General features: G+C 38.7%; 1 protein-coding gene across 3 annotated transcripts in view; it reads right to left on the bottom strand.

Annotated features, from left to right (window-relative positions):
• Nucleotides 1-764: 764 nt before the first annotated feature.
• LOC117292156 (ATP-binding cassette sub-family A member 5-like) overlaps nucleotides 765-21887 on the bottom strand; it is a 28702-nt gene continuing 7579 nt past the window's right edge. For all 3 annotated transcript variants that reach the window (XM_033774096.1, XM_033774095.1, XM_033774097.1), the window contains 26 exons: nucleotides 21529-21670; nucleotides 20714-20885; nucleotides 20158-20222; nucleotides 19533-19819; nucleotides 18717-18836; nucleotides 17795-17933; nucleotides 17259-17349; nucleotides 16605-16744; nucleotides 15893-16072; nucleotides 15269-15426; nucleotides 14555-14762; nucleotides 13272-13399; nucleotides 12132-12401; nucleotides 11085-11381; nucleotides 10371-10508; nucleotides 9707-9802; nucleotides 9175-9266; nucleotides 8067-8184; nucleotides 6797-7009; nucleotides 5878-6050; nucleotides 4863-4938; nucleotides 4449-4543; nucleotides 4054-4170; nucleotides 3323-3597; nucleotides 2806-2861; nucleotides 765-1625 (listed from right to left, as the gene is read on the bottom strand). In XM_033774096.1, the coding sequence (XP_033629987.1) occupies nucleotides 1503-1625; nucleotides 2806-2861; nucleotides 3323-3597; nucleotides 4054-4170; nucleotides 4449-4543; nucleotides 4863-4938; nucleotides 5878-6050; nucleotides 6797-7009; nucleotides 8067-8184; nucleotides 9175-9266; nucleotides 9707-9802; nucleotides 10371-10508; nucleotides 11085-11381; nucleotides 12132-12401; nucleotides 13272-13399; nucleotides 14555-14762; nucleotides 15269-15426; nucleotides 15893-16072; nucleotides 16605-16744; nucleotides 17259-17349; nucleotides 17795-17933; nucleotides 18717-18836; nucleotides 19533-19819; nucleotides 20158-20222; nucleotides 20714-20885; nucleotides 21529-21670 (3969 nt within the window). In that variant the 3' untranslated portion in view covers nucleotides 765-1502. The remainder of the gene's footprint in view (nucleotides 1626-2805; nucleotides 2862-3322; nucleotides 3598-4053; nucleotides 4171-4448; nucleotides 4544-4862; nucleotides 4939-5877; nucleotides 6051-6796; nucleotides 7010-8066; nucleotides 8185-9174; nucleotides 9267-9706; nucleotides 9803-10370; nucleotides 10509-11084; nucleotides 11382-12131; nucleotides 12402-13271; nucleotides 13400-14554; nucleotides 14763-15268; nucleotides 15427-15892; nucleotides 16073-16604; nucleotides 16745-17258; nucleotides 17350-17794; nucleotides 17934-18716; nucleotides 18837-19532; nucleotides 19820-20157; nucleotides 20223-20713; nucleotides 20886-21528; nucleotides 21671-21887) is intronic.

The following is a 21887-nucleotide window of genomic DNA, read 5'->3' as shown; positions in this document are numbered from 1 at the left end:
CCATTGTTGAGAAAAACAATTGTTGGCATGCTATCAATTTATTGATGATATTCAATCAAAACTGAATTGAAATTCACCTTCGGGATGTACCCCCATATTTTATTTTATATATATATTGCTCAAATGTTGCTCTGAAAGAGCGTCGAATAAAGCGGCATTTTATAGCAATTTAACATGAGGTTAGAGACATGAAATATTCCACCCACTTTCATAAGGATTCTTTCTATTGGAAAAAGATTGAAAATTAATTTGAACTTGGTGCCCTGTTAAAAATATATATTTTTATTAACCTATTACTATATATTTTGTTAAAATATCATTTTAAGGAATACAGAAAAGTGCTAGAAAAAAATGGCTCTTTATGAATGAATTAAAAATATATATAAGACAAGTTCTTTTGGATATGAAATAGACAGTATCAAACCAAGATTATAATGCTAAATAAACCTTTAAAGACAGTGGACACTATTGGTAATTGTCAAAGACTAGCCTTCACAGTTGGTATATCTCAACATATGCATAAAATAACTAACCAGTGAAAATTTGAGCTTGATTGGTCGTCGAAGTTGCGAGATAACTATGAAAGAAAAAACACCCCTGTCACACGTAGTTGTGTGCTTTCAGATGCTTGATTTTGAGACCTCAATTCTTAACTTGAGGTCTCAAAATCAAATTTGTGGAAAATTACTTCTTTCTCAAAAACTACGTCACTTCAGAGGGAGCCGTTTCTCACAATGTTTTATACTTTCAACCTCTCCCCATTACTCACTACCAAGTAAGGTTTTATGCTAATAATTATTTTGAGTAATTACCAATAGTGTCCACTGCCTTTAATAACTGAAGAACATAAAAGATACATTTATTAACATATATATTTTAATCTGAAAGCGCTCTTTGGTTACATTACATGTCCCGAGAAAAACTTCAACTTGGGACACTCAGCACGGTGTGTCCCCACCCGTACATACAAAATATAAATTTATATAAATTACTCTGGTTGGTTGTGTTCAAAACCATTTTCATCGGTAAACCCGTTTTCTACAAAAAATTAAGTTGTTTTAGACCTTGTTAATACTTTCAGAGATAAGAATTGTGCTTTAATCCCCTAATCTGAATGGCCTAGGAGAAGTCTTTCCAACACGGTTTAGCTGCACGTTACGAGGAAAATATGTGAATGTCAGAAAATTGTGTCACTTCTAGGTGACGTCACCACTTTGGGCTTATTGCATGCTCATGTATGACGTCTGCATGTACATACCTGATGTGAGAAATGGTTACTTCACGTATGCTTAAAAGGTGAGATTTTAACAACACAATTTTCTGACGTTCAAGCTCACGTTTTTGCTTGCCTAACATACAGCTAAACCTTCCTAATATCAACCCATTTACAATTCTGAACAAATGACAAGCCTCATTATTGACACTCTATCAACCAAGATAATTCACCAAATCTACATCCACAGATTAAAGACACTTGCCAATATCTGGATGATGCAAGCTTTCTAGACTATCTCTCCTGTGTTTGCATTGATTCTGTTGTTTGCACTCCCTGGACGTGAACTTGACGCAGTGCCTTCACGAGTCTCATCTTCTTCACGTTGCTGCTTAGCAAACTCGATGAACACCTGTCCACGAGTAAAACAATCAAGTGGTAATCAGTATAATAATATTAATAATAATAATAATAATAATAATAATAATAATAATAATAATAATAATAATAATAATAATAATAATAATAATAATAATAATAATAATAATAATAATAATAATAATAATAATAATAATAATAATAATAATAATAATAATAATAATAATAATAATAATAATAATAATAATAATAATAATAATAATAATAATAATAATAAGGCTAAGGCTACGGGACGTAGCCCGACTCGAGGAGTTACCGGCACAAAGGAAAATGAGATCTTTCTTTTGCATGCTGTGATAAAATGAAATAATAATAATAATAATAATAATAATAATAATATATTTGATTTATATAGCGCCTAATATACTGTATAGTTATTTCTAGGCGCTTCACAAATAACTCAAATAAATAAATAGTATAATTTACTCCAGAAGACGATCAGAGCACACTGATCGAAACGTTGAGTTGAAACCAACGGTTCTTTTCAGAACCACCCCAACTCATTAGAGATAGTCATTACATGGTGTTACCGCAAACCTTTCTATACAGTATAAAGACACACTGCTGAAAATTGATGTACTAATGACTGGCTTAGAACCATGGCATACCGACTTTTGCCCTCCCCCAAGTGACATCGAATAAATTACACAAATGACTTGTTCTTTCATACCAAAAGCACGCCCTCTAATGTCTTTGCCCGCGATTGCCTCCCCCCCCCCCTCAAATGGAAATGTCTGGTTATGCCACTGGATGTCTCACAGCAAGGTCCGCATTTTAGATAGGATTTTACAGAAGCATGCCTATTTGTATCTATGTGTTCCTCTTTAAAGAGATTGCCAGTGTGCATAGCCTTGTCTAAGGCGGTTCCGAAGAGTAAACGCAGATGAAGTTTCCCTTTCGCAACTTCTATCTGGACGAAGCGGTACTAGTTAAGTGTCTTGTTTTAAGGAGACAAGTTTTAAGACCGGGACTCGAACCCAAACTCGAGCTTGAGTCAGCTGCGATTGACTGCTCAGCCACAACATGCCACTAAGAATAATAATAATGATAATACAGATTACTTTGGTACAATTATCCGGATCAAGGTGCCCACACACAAAAGGAAAACAACTGAAGAAAAAAAAAGAAAAAAGAAGAAATTAATCAATCATTACCTGTTCTAGCGTAGCTTGACTGAAGCTGTATTCTTCAACATGGAGGTTCTCTTTGCCTACAAAGAAATGTAGAAACTTGATATTAAACGGAGAGTTTTTACCAGTGCTTTAGTTGCATCTTAGCCTGTAGGCCTACAGGTAGTTCTGTAAAACATGTTAATTTAATTTTGTTCCAGTAGCCAAACTGTTGTTTTCAAGTATTGTTACTGTAAATTCATTTTGGTTTTACCCGTATACACTGATATGTATTGACATTGTTTCCCGAGTTCTGTGAAAAAAAAAAAAAAAAGGCATATTACTCAGGTGGGATTCAAACCCACGACCGCTGCAATTCTAGAGCAGTGTCATATATCAAGTAGACCACCAAGATTGTCTGTAAGCTAGAGGCAATTTGAATCCTATGTTCTAGCATTTTGATGTTACTGTACTTTGTGAAAAGGCTGAATAGTCAATAATAATAATATTAACAGTCACTGCTCTGATTGATTCAAATATACATATCATATTATCATCATACCATCTTCCATCGCCTTGAAGACTTCCGACAATGAAGTAACACCATCCTTCGGGATGCGGTACGTCACACGCTCCCCGAAAGTCTCCGTAACCTCCACGGCAGGAAAGACCTGTCGAATGGTCTGGTCCAATGCTGAGAGGTGTTGGTTAAGAAGCTGGGCTGCCTGTCCGCTGGAATGGTCCATAGAGTAGTAAGCTTCCCCTGGGTTGAGCTTCACTTCTAGGATGTATCCTCCACCGTACTTACTCTTCAGGTGCTGGGTGGTTCCTAGACATCTGTACAGATTGATAGAGTGTCAGATAGAGTGTCAGTAACATTTAGTACGCTGCTGTAGACACCAGCACGGCGTGTCAAGGCTGAGCCGTCTAGCTCACCAGACCAAGCTCTGGTGCGGTCAGCAGTAGAGTGTGGGTTCGATACCCGGGCATGACACGTATGCCCTTGAGCAAGACACTTAATTGCTTCGTAACAAGTTGGAAAGGTTTTGTATGCTGCTCTATACCAGCCCTGTTGACACCCACGCTTACATCCTTAGGGACTGTGTGAAAGGGGTAACCCTGTTTTAGCCACACGAGTAGGTTGCAACAAGCCCATGGTGACAGTTGATTTGGTTCGGTTACATTATTTTTCACAACAACAAAATCTTCAACTGTTTATGTTGACTGACACTTACCAATGTCAAAAAAGCAAATCAAAAGTTCTGTTTCATAAAAAAAAAAAATATAACTTACACCAACTTCCCAGAGACCATGATTCCAACTCGAGAGCACACTGCGTCCGCCTCTTCCATGGAATGAGTCGTGAGGACCGCCCCTCGGTCCTTGCGGAAACTTGCAATAATCGTGTTCCTACAAACAAACAAAAACTTTTTGATATTCAAGCTGTTTACAATCCCATTATTTATTCTCAAACTAGCAGCTTTAGTTAAAGCACTGTTTTGTGGTCATTTTCAAACACTACATAATACTCATTATCGTAGCAACTAACTTCAATTTTGAAAGTTTAAGATTTCTCTTACATTCGCAAAGAGCGATAACTTTTTTCTCTCGCATAATTTCACCAACACTCTCGAATCAGAAAGAAGATAATTAACCCCAAAAAAGCGAAACTCAAGACTAATCCTTACCAGACGTATCTCTTAGATGTTGGATCCATCCCGGTAGAGGGTTCATCAAGGAACACAATCTTGGGGGTTCCAAGCATGCTCATGGCAAAACAAAGCTGTAAAAAAAAAACCAAGAAAATACTTGTCTTATTTGAATACATGTATGTATCGATTTGACTGCAAATCTCCATGTGAATTTAATGCAAGGTCAAAGGTGCATTTGGAAGGGGGTTGATGTAGGCTCAAGGCAGGTCTCTTGCGTAAATTACGAGCCTCGAAGTGTGATATGAGATGATCAGGCTAAATTGACAGAAGATTCACAAATTCTACATAATTGGCCATATGGTGATGACAGAATCTCCAAGGGAATAGAATCTCCTGCATCGGTATATAAACTAATCTGCTGCCTTGGGTTTATAACGATAAACTCAATACCTTCCTCTTAGTTCCTCCAGACAACTCCTGAGACTTCTTATCAGCATGCTCCGAGATCTCAAGACCATCCATGAAACTTTATATATACAAAAAATATATATATAAAAAAAGGCTTTAAAAAGGTATGAAATTTATTGCTGGTGTTCAAAAACTGGTTCACTCGTCACTATCTTAAAATCAAGGTAACGTACAATGTGACAATAAAATTAACAAAACTTGAAGGAAACAAATTTGAGTTTGAGGTACAAGGTACAGCATTAGTAATATTTGCAAGAACAGCTAGTTGTAAGCTTTACATTGTTTGAATCAAGACAGGGTACATCATTAGTAATATTTGCAAGAACTGCTAGTTGTAAGCTTTACTCTCTTTAAGACATGGACACAGTAGATAGTATACAAATATTGTGCTATGGTTAAAACTACGACTCACGAGGTGATCCCCGGAGCGTTCAATTTTCCCGAGGCGCCGCCGAGGGAAAATGGAATGGTCAGGGGATCACCGAGGGAGCCGTAGTTTTAACCATAGGACGAGTTAAAGCAGTCAATATTTGTTTTATAACACCCCATCAAACTATTTTTCATCTTCCTAAACGTAACTTTCGTATGCACATTTCAGATACACAGATGCACAACTAATTGGGTTCGAGGTGGGTAAAAAGACGTCCGGGTACTGCACGCCGTGTGATAGTCGTCGGACTATCACATGGCAAACGATGCACTATCACTTGGCCGCCGTCTAGTAAAACTAAGACATATCATGTGACACGCTCTAAACCAATGAAAAGGCAGAATACTTAAAAGGGGTGTTATTAAAGACGCTATTTGATTTTCTGTACAGATCCACACCAAACAGCGCACTCATAATTCGTCCTTCATATCTCTCTCACAAAAACCCTTTCTATTAAAGGGTCTATGTAACTTTTGTAGGACAAAAACCACAATGTCCACAGATTTACACTGAACTAAATCTATGGACATTTTGAAAAGGTACCCAAATCCTTTAAGAGGTACTCACTGTTGGGCTACATTTTTAGCATCATCTGGATGTATTCCTTTGATCATTCCGATGGTCTCAATGTGCTCACGCATGGTGATGTTTTCAAACAGAGGATCATGCTGGGGGCAATAACCCATCACCTGGTATACGTCACTCAGGGAAGAGGTGATGTCATGGCCAGCAATTTTAATCTATAATGGAAAGGGGGAAAAGAGAAATAGATCAGGGCCCTATTTCATATAGCTGCTTAAGGGACGATTACGTGCTTACTGTGCGCTTTCCATTTCATAGTACTTCTAACTGTTTTTATTTTTATATTATGATGTTTTTTATGCATGTCGCCAGACACACAAGGCCTGTTGAAGGCCACTTCAAGGTGTGGGCTATAATTTATCTTTTTCCAGGGGCCATTGCCACCTGCTCCTGGGGCTGAAACAGGGTTACCCCCTTCACAGTCCATAAGGATGTAATCTTGGGTATCATTCAGGAAAAGGCATGCTAACCTTCCGATGCTTACTGTACAAAAAATGAATGACTAAACAGTGTTATAAAAATGTTCTGCTTATAAAGAGTACATTCTGAAGTCCTGAATCTCATTTCCGCTTTATGTTTATTTGTTTTGCTGTCCTCTTACAATAACACTTCATGTTATAAAGAGGATATTATTTTGGCCAGTCCAAGTGTTTTTGTTGTAACAGGCATGATATTTGGTCCTCCGAAAAAAGTAGGACATTTTATTGAGTACAAGGGCTGACTTACATGTACACATAGTGTAGGGTTTAATTGACATGTCAGGCTGTTTAATCACAAGGGAAAACAAAATCGGCATTCACTAAATTAGAAAGAATATCGTGTGTGTAAAAGAGGTAGTTTCGCCAATTGCCGATTTTGTTAAAAGAAAAGACTGTATTAAACCCAAAATCGAAGGAAAGCTCACCTGTCCCCTGTTGGCTTTAGTATCTGCAGTAATGACATTCATGGAGGTGGTTTTACCAGCGCCGTTGGGCCCCAGTAGACCCATGACTTCACCTTCATTCACCGAGAGTGTCAGATTACGCACAGCGACCTTGACTTTGGATTCCTCCCCACCGCAGCAGCCTCCACCCTTGGTGAACTCCTTGCGAATGCCCATGGCGGCAACAGCACATTTCTGCAAGAAGAGTTGGACACTAGTTAAGGAAGTTATGGAAGTTTGGATTTGTGAGTATAATACTGTCATATTCATTTTGGTTTTACCCATATACACTGACGTGTGTTAAGCACTGTATACTTGGTACTTTCTCAAGTTCTGTGAAAAAAGATCACAGCAAAATTACTCCAATGGGATTCGAACCCATGCACGACCTTTGCATTTCTAGAGCAGTGTCTTACCAACTAGACTGGACCACTGAGATTTCCCGGTAGCTAGAGGCAGTTCGAATCCTACATTTTAGCAGCGGTTATTACTAAGAGGACAACTAAATGTAGCACTTTCATAATTAACTAGTATTAAATAAGTATCTTCACGAGCTTTAGTAGCAACAACTTCTTCATCAGATGCAATAAAGTAAACAATTTCTTCAACCAAGGCTTATATACAATCCAGCACAGTCAAAACAAAGAATGATAATGAGTCAGTGCTTTTTGCCGCACTGGGTTCTTTTAGGTGTGTTACACAAAAAACAGGACTAACAGCTTTATGAACTATTTAAAAGACGAAGCAATCAACGTTAAATATTCTGCTTAAAGGTAGTTGACATTATTGGTAATTACTCAAAATAATGAATAGCATATAACCTTTCTTGGTGATGAGTAATGGGGAGAGGTTGATGGTATAAAACATTGTGAGAAACGGCTCCCTCTAAAGTGGCATAGTTTTCGGGAAAGAAGTAATTTTCCACGAATTTGATTTCGAGACCTCAGATTTAGAACTTGAGGTCTCGAAATCAACCATCTAAATGCACACAACTTCGTGTGACAAGGGTGTTTTCTTCTTTCATTATTATCTCGCAACTTTGATGACCGATTGAGCTCAAATTTTCACAGGTTAGTTATTTTATGCATATGTTGAGATACACCAACTGTGAAGGCTAGTCTTTGACAATTACCAATAGTGTCCACTGCCTTTAAGGACACAGGTGTTACGACCGGGAGTCGAACCCACACTCCGCTGACCAAAATAAGCAGAGCTCGAGCCTGATGCTCTTATTCACTCAGACCATCCTCACCTCATTCTGACCATTCTGCTCAAACATCTCCTTGACTCTGCTTCTCTCTGCTTCCACATCATCATCCTCATCTGGGATCTGATCCCTATTTGGGAGGACTGAGTCTACATTCCCCTGACTGAAATGAAAACAAACATCCAGCCCAGGATTGTAATGTCATTATCAAAATAACAACTTGTATTGGTAGCAAATAAGTCCACACAGAATTAATAACCCCAAAGGAATACACAATCTGAGAGACATTTTTGACAGTAACGCTTTCTCAGACTCAAATGTTGGGGAATAAAAACTCATATCTGCTCATATAAATACTATTAATATTATTTAATTATTTGGCCATTTCTCAATACAAAAATCAACAAAACATACAGTATACAAATGGAAAAAAATGAAATAAACAAATAAATAAATATCAATATCAAATCGGCCAGGATTACCAAAAGTGTACTCAAATACTGTCACTTGAAAGTCTAATCCAAAAACCACATATTTTGAAGTGAAATGTTTCTTTATACTGGTGTTTAGCAGGACTAGAATTTGGGGGAAAACCCACAAGACAGGAATGTTGTGTTCCAGAATTGAAATGAGAGGAACAAATGTTGACATAGGTTAATCATAAGCCTTTTTGAGGTATGGCGGACGCGATTGGTTTGTGTGTATATTGACCCCTTGCACAGGCGTCACACGCCGCAACTGATGCCACGCCCACCATTTTGGTGGGCAATAGGTTTACGTGTTAACGCCGCGTCACCTAAAATGCACACTTCACTGAATAACACACGTTCTATTTTGTTCTATGGTCAATACACACAAATTGACCCAAACCATATAGTGTTGTAGCATTGTGTCCGCCATATTTCAAAAAGGCTAATTGAAATGTTTGAATTTGAAAAAACACTCAGAGAGGATTTAACTCATTTGAATCAATGAGAATTATATTTAGCAGACAAGGCCTTCAGACTTGTCCGGTAATGAGCTTACTGGCCCAACTAAAATCACTGGCCTCGTCGGGCCTGCAGTCCAGTGTGAAGGGGGGAGGGGGGCCTCATTTACATGTATACTTATGACTCAATGAGAGGTGAATGCAGTTAGATTGAATCAGCCCTACCTGCAGAAACACGTATCTCTAACATTGCCTCCTGTGTTCTGGATCTCCAAGAAGCGCAGCAAGAACACCACTATGACCAAATCCACTAGAACCTGCAGAGGAAGCACTTCATCTAGTTAGACGACGATAAATAATGACACTGTCTCAATGCTGTAAGGTCCTTACTACATGTACTAAGGGAATAAAAGAGTGACGACGAGTTCTTACAACGGCCGTTTAAAACTGGCAGCGTCATGGCTGCGAGATAAAGGCCTGAGATAAAGGCCTAAGCAAGGGCCTTTATCATACAGCCACGACCCCTGCAAGGTTTGTAACTGAAACCTAAACCAAAATGGTGCTACATATTATTTTTTCAGAAACTTTTAACAAAGAAAAAAAACTGTGCAAAAATACCAACAATTTTATCCACGTCTTGGTGTGTACGTGTGTCTGATTAAACAGAAATGCAACATTTTCAAAAAGACAAGCAGTTATTGAATTTGTGGCGGAAAACCAAAATATATTCCGAATGCACAAGTTTGTTTTTACTCACACACAGTAATGTAGGGATGATGAGGGTGTCAAACGCAAAGTAGTCTCCAAAGGTGATATTCTCCACGCCAGCTCCAAGTTTGGCGATTTCATAAACCTAGATATAAAACCAGGATGGCAAAAAATAATTTTTATCACAAACTAAATCATTAATGATTGCATATACACTGTTCTTATATAGCGCTTTACCTCACTCGTCGGCCGACTCTAATCACTCTTGCTTGAATTCTGAGACCAATTAAATACAGCACCTTTTATGTGTATCACACAACACAAGGAACCCTCCCGTTAGATAACCCCCCAACAGTAAGCCATCCCAATAGACCTTTATCATGCTGTCACCATCTTGGTCATGTTCCCTGTTTCCACTGTAACGAATGCTAACATTCATTGCGCAAACATGGCACCAAACTATTGTTTCGTCCAGCCTCAGTTGGGTTACAATGAGTTGGAACGGAGTAAAATGTATATTATGGTCATACATGTATAATTAATGAGACTTTTTGAGTACATAGATCTTGGCACTGAAAGAGTTAATAATGATTATAATAGTCAATGGGAAACTTTAAAATGGGCACCAAGTCCAAGGCAAGGGCCAACACAGGCCATGTGGCCGCAAAACAAAGGCTTGCACAAGGTCTACCAGTTCGTTGTCTTTGACTTACCTTACTGATGTAATACAGCCCACCGAAGAGAGTATAAGGTGGATACAGAAAACAGAAGATGAAGTGAAGAATGGTTGCTATGGTCGAGTCCCCGATTAGATCAACCATCATAACAGGAATGCCAAAAACAAAAGGAAGCTTTGACAAGAACGGAGAACAACAAAATTACTATCAGATGAGAATTATGTAGTAAAAAAAAAAAATCCACAAAGCACTTAAACATTGCCAGGGTTTATCTTTTGATGTCAATTTAAATTCCTGTTCCTCGAAAACTAATAAACTTGAAAAAACCTTGAAGGTATTATACAGGATTGGTGAGAATAAAAAACACTGTTGTTTATTTTCAGTCTTAAAGCTTAGTCAATTATGAATTCCATGTAAGAACTTTTATTTCGATGAAATATTTCTAACTGAAATGAAGTCATATTCAACACAACTTTATCTGAAAATGTAAATGTGCAAGCAGCTAATTTCAATTGTTGTGACTAAACTTGAGGACAATGTGTTTACATGCTAAAAAAAAATTCCATGGTTTTTCACTATTTTCTCTCAACTCACACAACGGATTACTCCTAAATTTTTACGTGTTTGTTAAAACATGTACATGGTAGATAACGAAAAAACATGAACCTAAGACTATTTTCTCAGCTCGACCAATCCTGTACAATACCTTCAAAACAATAAAGTGATCCGCCAATATCTTATTACACTCACCCATGTAAAAAACAGTTGCGATCCACTCTGCGCGCTTTGATACTCAGTAAAGATGAAGCTAATACAATACGCAAACATTGCGTACATCGGTAAGAACAAGAGCATGAACACGATAAAAAAGAACAGCCCTCCGACGGTAAAGAGGGAAGAGTTTCCCAGCGCCAAGCCAATGACGACGATGGCAATCACCCCCACCAGAGCAATAGCGTACATCTGGGTACAGTCGATGATGAGGTGGCAACCCCAGTAGCTACCAGCGCTGACTCCCGAAACTCGCATTTGGGTCCGCACCCCTTCCTGTTTGGGAGAAGACAGAATCAAATATCAGACTCAATATGTGGATTTGGGTGTGGATGTAACAACTTTGTTCCCAGTGGTGCACAATCGCGACAAGCCATTTTTTCACAGAATGCCTTGCTCGATCATAATCCCTGGAAGTGTGACTTTGAAAAATCAAATATATTATACATTTGTATAGGTCCCGTGCTTGAATCATTCTTTGTTAGAGAGGTTTGCGGATCGCGCTATCGAAAGAGGTATAAAATCATGAAGCAACTGGTTCCCTCTCACTCTTCTTTGATTTTTTTTACACATCTAAATGTATGCAATTACGGATGACCAAGGAAAAAACACAATTCAATTGAAATGGATTGCATTAAAATACTTGTATCTTGACAAGTGCATGCTAAGCTAAGGCTCTATCAAGTTTGAATTCCTGTATCTGGCTCAGGCTCTGTCGACCCTGCTTTCAAAATAGGGACTTTTCGTTTTCGACGACGGTTCTGCGACAGTTGTTCAGCTAAACGTTGTCGTTTTCAGCACAACGAAGATTCATCCCCAGTACTGTCGTAGAAATTGAGGGACGACCGTCCTCAAAGCCGACGCATGCGCAGATGACGCCAAATGTCATCTTTACCGTCGCAGAACCATCCGTCGTCGAAAACGAAAAGTCCCTAATATCTGATGGGGCCCAACACAGGGGGCCCAAGACAGGGGGCCTTAGTCAAAGCCATTATTTGGGAACATTTCTTCAAAGTCTCAACTCACCTGTCGTTCCTTGACAATGTTGACGACAAACCCCCCTGGTGGTGAACTGAAAGCCATGAAGAGTAACAACACCAGGAAGAAACCTGAGTTGAAGGTGTAACTCTGCGTGCTGGAAGACTGGGGGAACGGGTGGTTGAAAACGGTCATGTTCAGGAAGGTCTGGCCCGCTGTCTGCAACGGCACCAAGGCATTATTCAGTAGACCCAGTATGATTGGCAGAGAATGCATGGCAGTGTCGTTGTACAGTGCAACGAAGCCTGGTGTCGCGCTCTGAAAATTGAAACAATGAAAAGAGAGAAACTTTAGAACACTCGGTAAATCCTTCTGCTCAATGATGGTAAACAAAAAAAACTAAAAGGGATGGTGGATATATCAAAACTGATTCTCATAAAGATAGCATAATTAAGTTCTCTAATATGATAAGTGTCAACCAATTTTTTGTCAAGGTAAGAGGTGATTACATTCAATTGAAATTGGAAATACCGCTGGACCATGCAATTTTTTTTTTAAGATTTAAAAGTTTGTCTTATTTTGTTATAGTTATGTATAGAGTGTGTAATGATTATATATATGAGTAAAACTCAGAACAATTGTCCATAGTGTTAAAGGCAGTGGACACTATTGGTAATTGTCAAAGACTAGCTTCACAGTTGCTGTATCTCAACATATGCATAAAATAACAAACCTGTGCAAATTTGAGCTCAATCGGTCATAGAACTGGCGAGATAATAATGAAAGAAAAAAACACCCTTGTCACACGAAGTTGTGTGCATTTAGATGGTTGATTTCGAGACTTCAAGTTCTAAATCTGAGGTCTCGAAATCAAATTCATGGAATATTACTTCTTTCTCAAAAACTATGGCACTTCAGAGGGAGCCGTTTCTCACAATGTTTTATACCATCAACCTCTCCCCATTACTCGTCACCAAGAAAGGTTTTATGCTAATAATTATTTTGAGTAATTACCAATAGTGTCCACTGCCTTTAAACAATTTTTTGGGGGCAATATCCCAAAACTGCAAAATTTTCACAGGTTAGTTTTGTTTGTATACATGTACATCCACATTTATATACAATTAAAAGAATCAAACGGTTACAAAAAACCAAAGGTATACTTTGCCTTTAAAATAATTTACTTACGGACGTTCCCAAAGTGTTAACCACAGTGGCCATGTTGTGTGGCGCTTGAGAAAACATGGCACTCATGTTTGCTATGGTGTCACTCTGAATACCCATTTGCTCAAACTGATCGACCAACAATGAGATATCTAAGTTTATAATAAATAAACATAATGGAAATACATGACAACCTTGTATAATAATAATAACAAATCATTCTTGTACAGGGCATTCTGTCTATAGCAAGACCCCTGGAGTGCGTTTTGGCGACCCCAACCAAAAACTGTTTCGGTTGTTGGTCGTTGGTTCTGCTGTTCAGACTGAACGATAACCGAGTTGTGAGCTCGGTTACCGTTTTGGTTATGACGTCAGAAACAGTTTTTGGTTGGGGTCGCCAAAACGCACTCCTGTTACAAAAACGCATAACATCTATGAATCTTTTGTTGAAAAAAAAATGGTTCTCCAAAGAATAAGTGACGAAGAACTATACTATCTGCGCTGTACAGTTATGAAAATAATTTAAAGAACACAAACAAATTACTGAACTACACAGTGTTATACAAAAACGCATAAATAAAGCCCGGTTCATACTTCCTGCGAATGGGTTGCGAATAGTGATGTCACAAAATCGCTACGAAATTCGCACTGAGTTGAGATGTGCTCAATTCTCTTGCGAATAATGCAGCAAAATTCACATCGCATTCGCATTCGCAGGAAGTATGAACCGGGCTTAACTTGTATGAATCTTTTGTTGAAAAAAAAACAAATTCTCAAAAGAAACATTGACGAAGAGCTTTTTGACGAAGGGGCGATTTTTAATCGGGCAGAGTAAGGGCAGAATTCTGTGGTATGCCGTGCAATGAAAACTAGGCCGTGAAGAATCTCATTCATATCATGAACTTAAGGTTTTCTCTGGCAACCAAGCTTTGATGATTCATAGACAACTAGGAGGGGAAGGCTGTTCCATGAGAGTGGGTGGCAATCAAAAGGCTAATTTTCTGTAGCGAGTGCAGGAGATAGGACCTTAGGGCCTTGTCGCACGAGGCAACTTTTGCAGGCAACTTGGAGGCAACCCACTGCAGTGCATGCTACAGGACCACTTTGGTAGCACATGAGTCAATTTTCAAACAATGTGAACATTGAAATGCGAATGTGTTTTCTTCTTGGCGATTGTCTGGAACTGGTTGCCTGTAAATTGCCTCCTGTGACATGGCCCTATGTGTCACCCCTCCCCCAACTCCTCCCCCGAAAAAGGAAGAAAAATACTAAGACTAGTCACAAAATGTACACCTTGCTAAACTTACTCTCACTTGCAGCCAGGTTGTCTTGGTACAGTAGGGAAGTGAGTGAGTCATACATGGGTGCGGCTTCACTAGTCTCTAGGTACAGACTCGGAACCAGGGCCAAACTATCTGGGTTCTTGTTGATGGGAGGGGTGAATGTGATCGTTGCTTGCAAGATGACTGATACTATTATATAAGCCACAGGGAAGAAGACGCGAGTGAAGTATGTCTGCAAGAAGAAAACAAGAGAAATTAAGAAGGAAAAGGGAAAAACAAAAACCAAAAACAAAAACAGCATCAATCAATATTTCATGTACGACAACAAATCCTACTAGTTTGAGTAAGTTAACCATCCTGTAAAAGTTTACAAATTAATATGATTTTTATTACTTTAAGTCTTCAATATCAATATCAATCATTATCTTCAAGTAGGGTTGAATCCTTGATTCTACTTTGTTAACATTTGTTATAATAATAAAATAATAATAAGACTTGTAATGCGCACATATCCACCCGGCTGGGTGGTCAAGGCGCAGGAGGCAACACACATGCTTGAGGAATACAAACAAAATTCAGTGCGTCTGCAAATATTTCAAATATCCAGTAATGAACAAAAGGTACACTAAGTTAAGTACACTGTCGCATAAATCTGGAGGTCACATGAATTTTTCTTTGCTCAATCCAACTATTATTTTAATGAGGTCTACAATAAACAAATTGAAATGTTGTATTCACCCCTGGATCTCGCAGCATTTGGCTGAAGAGGAGTTTACAGAACGCTTTGATCTGGTACTTGCTGGGCTCCAGAGGCTTGGTGATGATTTCACTGACACTCAACAAGACGGGATCTCGACTGTTGTAGTTTGTGCCGGTCACATTGATTGGCGTACGATCTGTCGTTATTTGTTGTGTTTGGGGGTTTGGAAGAAAAGATGTCATGCAGTTAATAACAATCCTATAAGCTAAAGTAGTAGTCCTAGCCAATTTTCTATACCCTCCGCCCAGGTAATAGTTTAAAATCAGGACAGTTCTATTCAGAACTGAGAAGTCTCCCGAACATCCAATAAATCTACCCCGCGGTAGTAGAAAATAGAAAGACAATTTTTTTTCAGAACTAAGAAGTTTCCTGAACAATCCGATAAATCTACTTCGCGGTAGTAGAATATAGAAAGACAGTTCTCTAAAGAACAAACTCTACCTTGCAAGTAGATACACACATGCTTTACTGCAAACCAAATATATATAGATATGAACTATTATAATTATTTTTCTCCTAAGCAGAGCGCATTTAAGTGCTGTTTATTATTTTTATTAGCTTCCATGCCCTACTTCAAGACAAATTGCTAGCTAAGCTTCTACCTGAAGTGCCAAGAACATCATCAGCTTGTGCCTCTTCAGCCTCCTCCTCCTCATTCAGTTTAAGAAACACTTCTTCGAGGGATGTCATGGATACCCCGTAGGTCTGGATGCCAAGATCTTGAGCGACCGTCTTCTGGGAAGAACTCTCCTTGCAAGGCTCTTCCAGAGCTTGGAAAAGATCTGTTCAGATTTTGAAGACAGTAGAGACAGAAGAAGATTAGTAATAATTTCGGTTGTTTACTCATACACCGATGTGTGTTAGCACTGTATACTCAATACTTTCCCCAAGTCCAGTGAAAAAAAACAAAAGAGCGCTCTTACACAGGGTACCACAGCACTTTACAAGAAACAGAACAATACATAAATAACTAATGGCATTAATAATGAGAAGGTTAATGCACTAGGTGTCTGCAGACCATGCAACTTCAAAAAGCGGTTGAAAAAAAAAAAAAAAAAAGAAACTAAAAAGCAGAAATCAGCAGATAATTAGTATTATTATTACTTAAAAAAAAAACCCAGGTAACCTGTTGGTGTCCTTCATTTTGTTTGATGAGCAAATTTGTTTAAAGATTTTTATTACAGAAATTCCCCAAACCTAAAAAAGCTGGCACTGAAAGAGTTAAAAATTGTGCTTATACTACTCATACTACTCATAGGCATACAAGGTATGGCATTCCTGAGAGAATTTAAACAAGCTTAAAATCTTACGCACCAGGGAACCTGTTAGTGTCTTTCAGGGGTAGTGTGTAGGCGAGCTCCATGCCGTGACTGCGTGACACTTTACCCTCTGGGATGTGACTCGTTACAATCTCGGTAATCCTGTCAGTGTCTATATCCTGGTCTACCACCATGCTATTAAACAAAAACACAATCAAAGGGTGACTCTTGTTACATCGGCCAAGACAATCAAAAAATCTGATTTTCATGCATTGCGCCTTTTCGCGTTGGGAAATACTTTGGGTGCATGAGATAGTAGCACCCAATAAGCCTTTTTGAGATATGTCGGACACATTGCTACAACACTATAAGGTTTGGGTAAATTTGTGTGTATACACCCAAACCAAACAGTATACTCCTATCACGTCTGCCATACCTCCAAAAGGCTTATGGTCCCCTTGCCTATCCCAACCCCAACCTCAAATAGCATGTGCAGGACTTAAGTAGATTCGAACTTCCGGAACCAAATTTTTCCCAACCGTGTCATATGCAAGGTGTCTATTGTAACAGTTATACACTGATGTAGGTTATGGCCTACTCAACCCATTGGAGATAACAAACAACATCAGCAAAAATGTGGAGCCTTTATTTAAAAAAGGAAACAGTTTTAATGAAATAAGAATGGCCTGAAGTCTAAGTTAATCCTTACCCAAGATGGTATCCAATCCCAAATCTTGACTTCAGGAAGAGTGAAGATCCGTAGCATCTTAAGTTACCCTTGGACATCATGGCTTTCCGATCTGGTCAATTCAAGATTAAAAGAAGATTTAATAAGAAGAAAAAATCAAAATGGGGAAATGAAAAACAAATTAAGACAAAGAGATTGATACAAGTTCGCTACTGAACAGCCTAACATGCTTGTCAAGGGGGTCAGAGTTTGATTTCACAAAGCAATACCACAGTGAGTTGTATTTTATATCAAACTTTGCTTAGCAGTTCAGCTTAATTTGGAGTGGACAAAGACAAATCAACTAAAGTGGGACTAGAACCAACGACCTTTGGATTAATGTGCCCGCCCTCTACCAACTGAGCTATCTATCTAGCCCATCCGAACTTACAACCAATCCTAGCTCTCTGTAAAAAAACGAACCCCAGGTGTACCAAAAGTATCTGAAAGGGGTTTGGCAGTGATTGCTCATTGTTTCCCTGCCCCCAAAGCTTCTCAATTTAAATATGACCTCTGACCTGCCAGTATGTCAGCTTCATCCATGAAGTGTGTGGTGAGTACGGTAACCTTTCCGTGTCGCTGACTCTTGAGTAGAGTCCAAAGCTCTCTACGGGAATATGGATCCATTCCACTGCTTGGTTCATCTAGGAAGATCACCTGTAGGTTAAAAGTAATATATCAGTAGCTTTTAAAAAACGCGCATATCTGTCACTCAGTGATGCTCAAAGTGCTCAAAAGCTTTTTCCTGCAATATGCTGCCAATCAAAACAGGAACACCAGGGCGAACTCTTTCTCTTTTTGAGAAGTGTTCTGGGTTCTTTTACATGCATTACACAACACATGGGACAAACAGCTTTAATTCCCATCAGATGGTTAACAGAGAAGTGATCCATTTAGAGGCTGTTCACAAGTACGCTGGGAGGGAGGGAGGTAAATGTGTGCCGTACGCTTTCATTTTCTACAGACATGTCAAACTTTTCTTGGTTTTACATATTTGTTTAAGATTCATACATTCTTCGCATGTTTCTCTTGTGGACCCCGGTTCGATTCCCCCATGTGGATTGAGTTTTTCAGTCCCTACCTGACTGCACAAGTTTTCCCAAAAGGGGTTTTCCTCCAACAACCAAAACTGAAATTACTTCATTGTCTTCTTAACAAAAAGTTGGTGTGATGTTTCCCCTAGGAATGCGTTGCCGACTAAACAATTCAGATTCAGATATAACACATGGACGTTGTCGTCGTCTAGCCTGTTTCACTGCAGGAGGAAAAGCCTCTTCACTAATTCTCCCTTTCACTCTACCCTATGCCGTCTGTTGCGAAGCAATGCCCCTATATATACTTATTTCATCTGTCCATCTTATGGACATTGACATCCAAATGGTGCAACCTATTTGAGGGATGATTGGTTCAAATGAAATTTGTCCGTTGGTATTTAGTCACCTTTGGATTGCCAATAAGAGCGATTCCAACGCACAGTTTGCGTTTCTGTCCCCCACTTAAACTCTTGGAGACAGTGGATGCCACATCATCTAGAAGGGTCAGCTTCAATATCTTGTTCACCTGAAAAGAGACAAATAAATGGAAATAACCAAAGTAACGGACATTGCCAATTATATTTGTTTTTTTAAATGAAAAATGCCCACAACACAAGGCAAAAGGGCCACTCAAAGTGAGACGCTTCAGGAAACAAGAATAGTGTGGTGACAAATAACATGATATTATGATAAATAAGACTTATAAAGCGCATTTTACAAAGATACAATATGCTGAAATAAAGAAAGCTACGAAAAAGTCAGTTTATGAACGAGAAGAGAACAAGTTTACTCTTGAATGTCTAGAGTGAGTTGGTGTTGCGAATATGATTTGGTAGCGAGTTCCAGCATGGGGGACCAGCAACTGAGAAGGGCCGGTCCCCTGCCCTTTTGTGAGTGCAAGTGCGAGGGATTGTTAGATTCTTTCTTTAGTAATGGCTCAGACAACATTTCTCTTGGTTTAGCCATAATGCCTTGACATCTGACCTTGAGAATAAAAAAATAAAAAAACCAGGCTTGGAGTTGATATGCCAAACTCTTCTTGACTTTTCACTCGGACAATGATCAAAGTGAATAAATGTAAACACACTCACTCACTGAAAATGATGTATTCTTCCCGAGTTTTTGTGACCAAACTCGGAAATTCTTTAATGTAGCTTTCCCGAAATGTAAAAAAGCAAAAGATATTTTAAAACTTTGACAGGGTGAATGTTGATAATCTCACCTCCTCTTCGATATTCTCTGACGGAATTCCCTTCAGTCCAGCAAAGACCCTCAGGTGCTCCCTCGCTGACAGAGCCTCTATCAGGGTGTTCTCCTGGGAGCACACCCCAACCATGGACCGGACTTTCTGTAACTGTATCGGATCCCGGATGTCGTAGCCGTAGATAGTAGCCTGGCCACTGTCTGGCGCTAATAGTCCGGTCAGAATGTTGATGAGGGTTGTTTTACCCGCGCCGTTGTGACCTAGAAGACAAGTGATCTGGCCTTCATAGATGTCCAAGCCCATACCTGCAAAGAAACACAATATCAAAATTTTATGTTCGTTTTTTATCGCTTTTCTGTAAGTCCTGTAACACCACAGCCCAGTTTCATAAAGCCTGTAAAGAACAAAAAATCTTGCTTAGCAGGAACAGGCTACCAACCACTACTCCATAAAAGTATACATTGTTGCAACACGTGCCACACTCGCCTTTTGCTTAGCAAAGAAAATCTCTAATAACAGCTTTATGAAATTGGGCCCACATCTACTTTTTGCTGGGTAGATCTATTTTTGGGAAGTGCCCAATTCTACTGCCATTACATGTGAAAGTAGTGAAATAACGTGGCTCTATTGTTCTTAGCTATACCTCTAACTGCTTGGATGTCGGGCTTATTCTTTGGTCCTTTGAAGGTCTTCTTCATGTTGCGAATTCTGCAAGTAAGACAATTAAATCAACAATGAGATCCATGATGGTTTACCAGATGTTATTGTCAACAAAATATGATTTATTGTTCAAGTTTTTTTCCAAATGGTTATAAAATACAAATTAATATTGCTTTAAATATCAATTTATACCCATAGTAGAGGGGAAAGGATCACAAAACAAAACAGAGAAGTGCTCAAATTTCAAATGTTTCCACCCATCATCAGAAATCTCTCGGGGGGAAAACTCTCTCTAAGAAAGACGTGTCATTTAAACAAACAAAAACTCGTTAAAAAAATCTTCTAGAAAAGTTGTTGTTTAAATAAATCTCTGACAATTTATTTATCTTACAGAAGTTCTTGAGTCAAAACTCGCTATGTCTCAGCAATTAACAAACAAAAAAATCTTTTTAAAAAAGAATATTCTGGAGAAAGTTATTGTTTTCAAAAGTAAATCTCGGACAAGAAAATCTCTCTTTTAAAATGTTTCCCTTTCCCACCTGATCGAGGCCCTGCCTTTCATCTCCTGTGATACCAGCTCAACATCTCCTTCATCGTTATTCACGACCTCGTTATCTATTGGTGAACTGCTTCCATAAGCATTGCGTTCTTTTCTGCTCCAATACGAGGGCATGAAGCAGAAGAACAGGGGCTTGTGTCGGCCGTAGGCTCCTGTGGGTTTTAATAATAATAATAATAATAACAATAGACCGTTTTTTTATAGTGCTTTTCACGCTCGATGGGTGTCTCAAAGCGCTTCAGACATTATGACCCCTGGTCACTGGGCCTTAAATCACTCCTTAAACCATCTCAGCTCCCTGGGGAGTATACAGCCTTTGCGCAATATATGCAATTATATGCACTACTCGTCAAAATTGGTGTCATGATAATGAGCAACAAAGTGTAAATTGCAAGTCTAGCAAATATTAGAATATTTCTTGAGACCACTTTGGTCCCAGGTAAAATTTTATGCATTAACATCTGGATACGCTTTGCATGACGCAAACAAATCAATTTCTTAATGTTAAAATTTTCTTGCGAATTGATGTAGCTTTCTTTTTGCTTTTTTATAGTTGTAAATAAATTAGCAATTCAGCATTTAGCGGCAGTTTATACTGCTATAATGAACTGTTTATGAAATGATGTGAAGATGATGCCTCCATACTTAACTAACTTATCTTCCTAGTAAACAATTTTATTCTTTATGGAGGTAAAGTTAGACTTCAACTAATTTTTTGGCTATGTACTATTTGGAAATGTTCATGAAGTATGGAAATGAATGTGATAGTTTGAATGGAATGAAATATTTGCATACCTGGGACGACATTGTCAAAATAGATCGCTAGCAAGAAGTACAGCACTGCATCTACATACAGCATGACTACGTATGGAGGAAAGCCGTCTATACCCATGTTATCAAACTGGATACCTACTCCGAGTTGGTCCAATCCAATTGCCTGAATCCAGAGGAAGAGATCGCAAAAAAAAAATGGAAAAGGAAACAAAACAAACATTTTTGAAAAAACATCTGCAATGACGTAGTGTGGCACTACTTTTCGTTAATTATTTTTGCTTGATGTGTTCTACTATCCGAGAAAATAACAATAGAAATTGCAAAAATGCTTTTGAAAAAGGAATAAACAACACATTCAGAAGATATTTGAGGTGTTGCAA

This window comes from Asterias rubens, chromosome 7, assembly GCF_902459465.1.
Source record: "Asterias rubens chromosome 7, eAstRub1.3, whole genome shotgun sequence".
NCBI classification, from domain to species: domain Eukaryota; kingdom Metazoa; phylum Echinodermata; class Asteroidea; order Forcipulatida; family Asteriidae; genus Asterias; species Asterias rubens.
The sequence above is the reverse complement of the archived record's forward strand: the minus strand, read 5'-3'. Positions and strand labels throughout refer to the sequence as shown.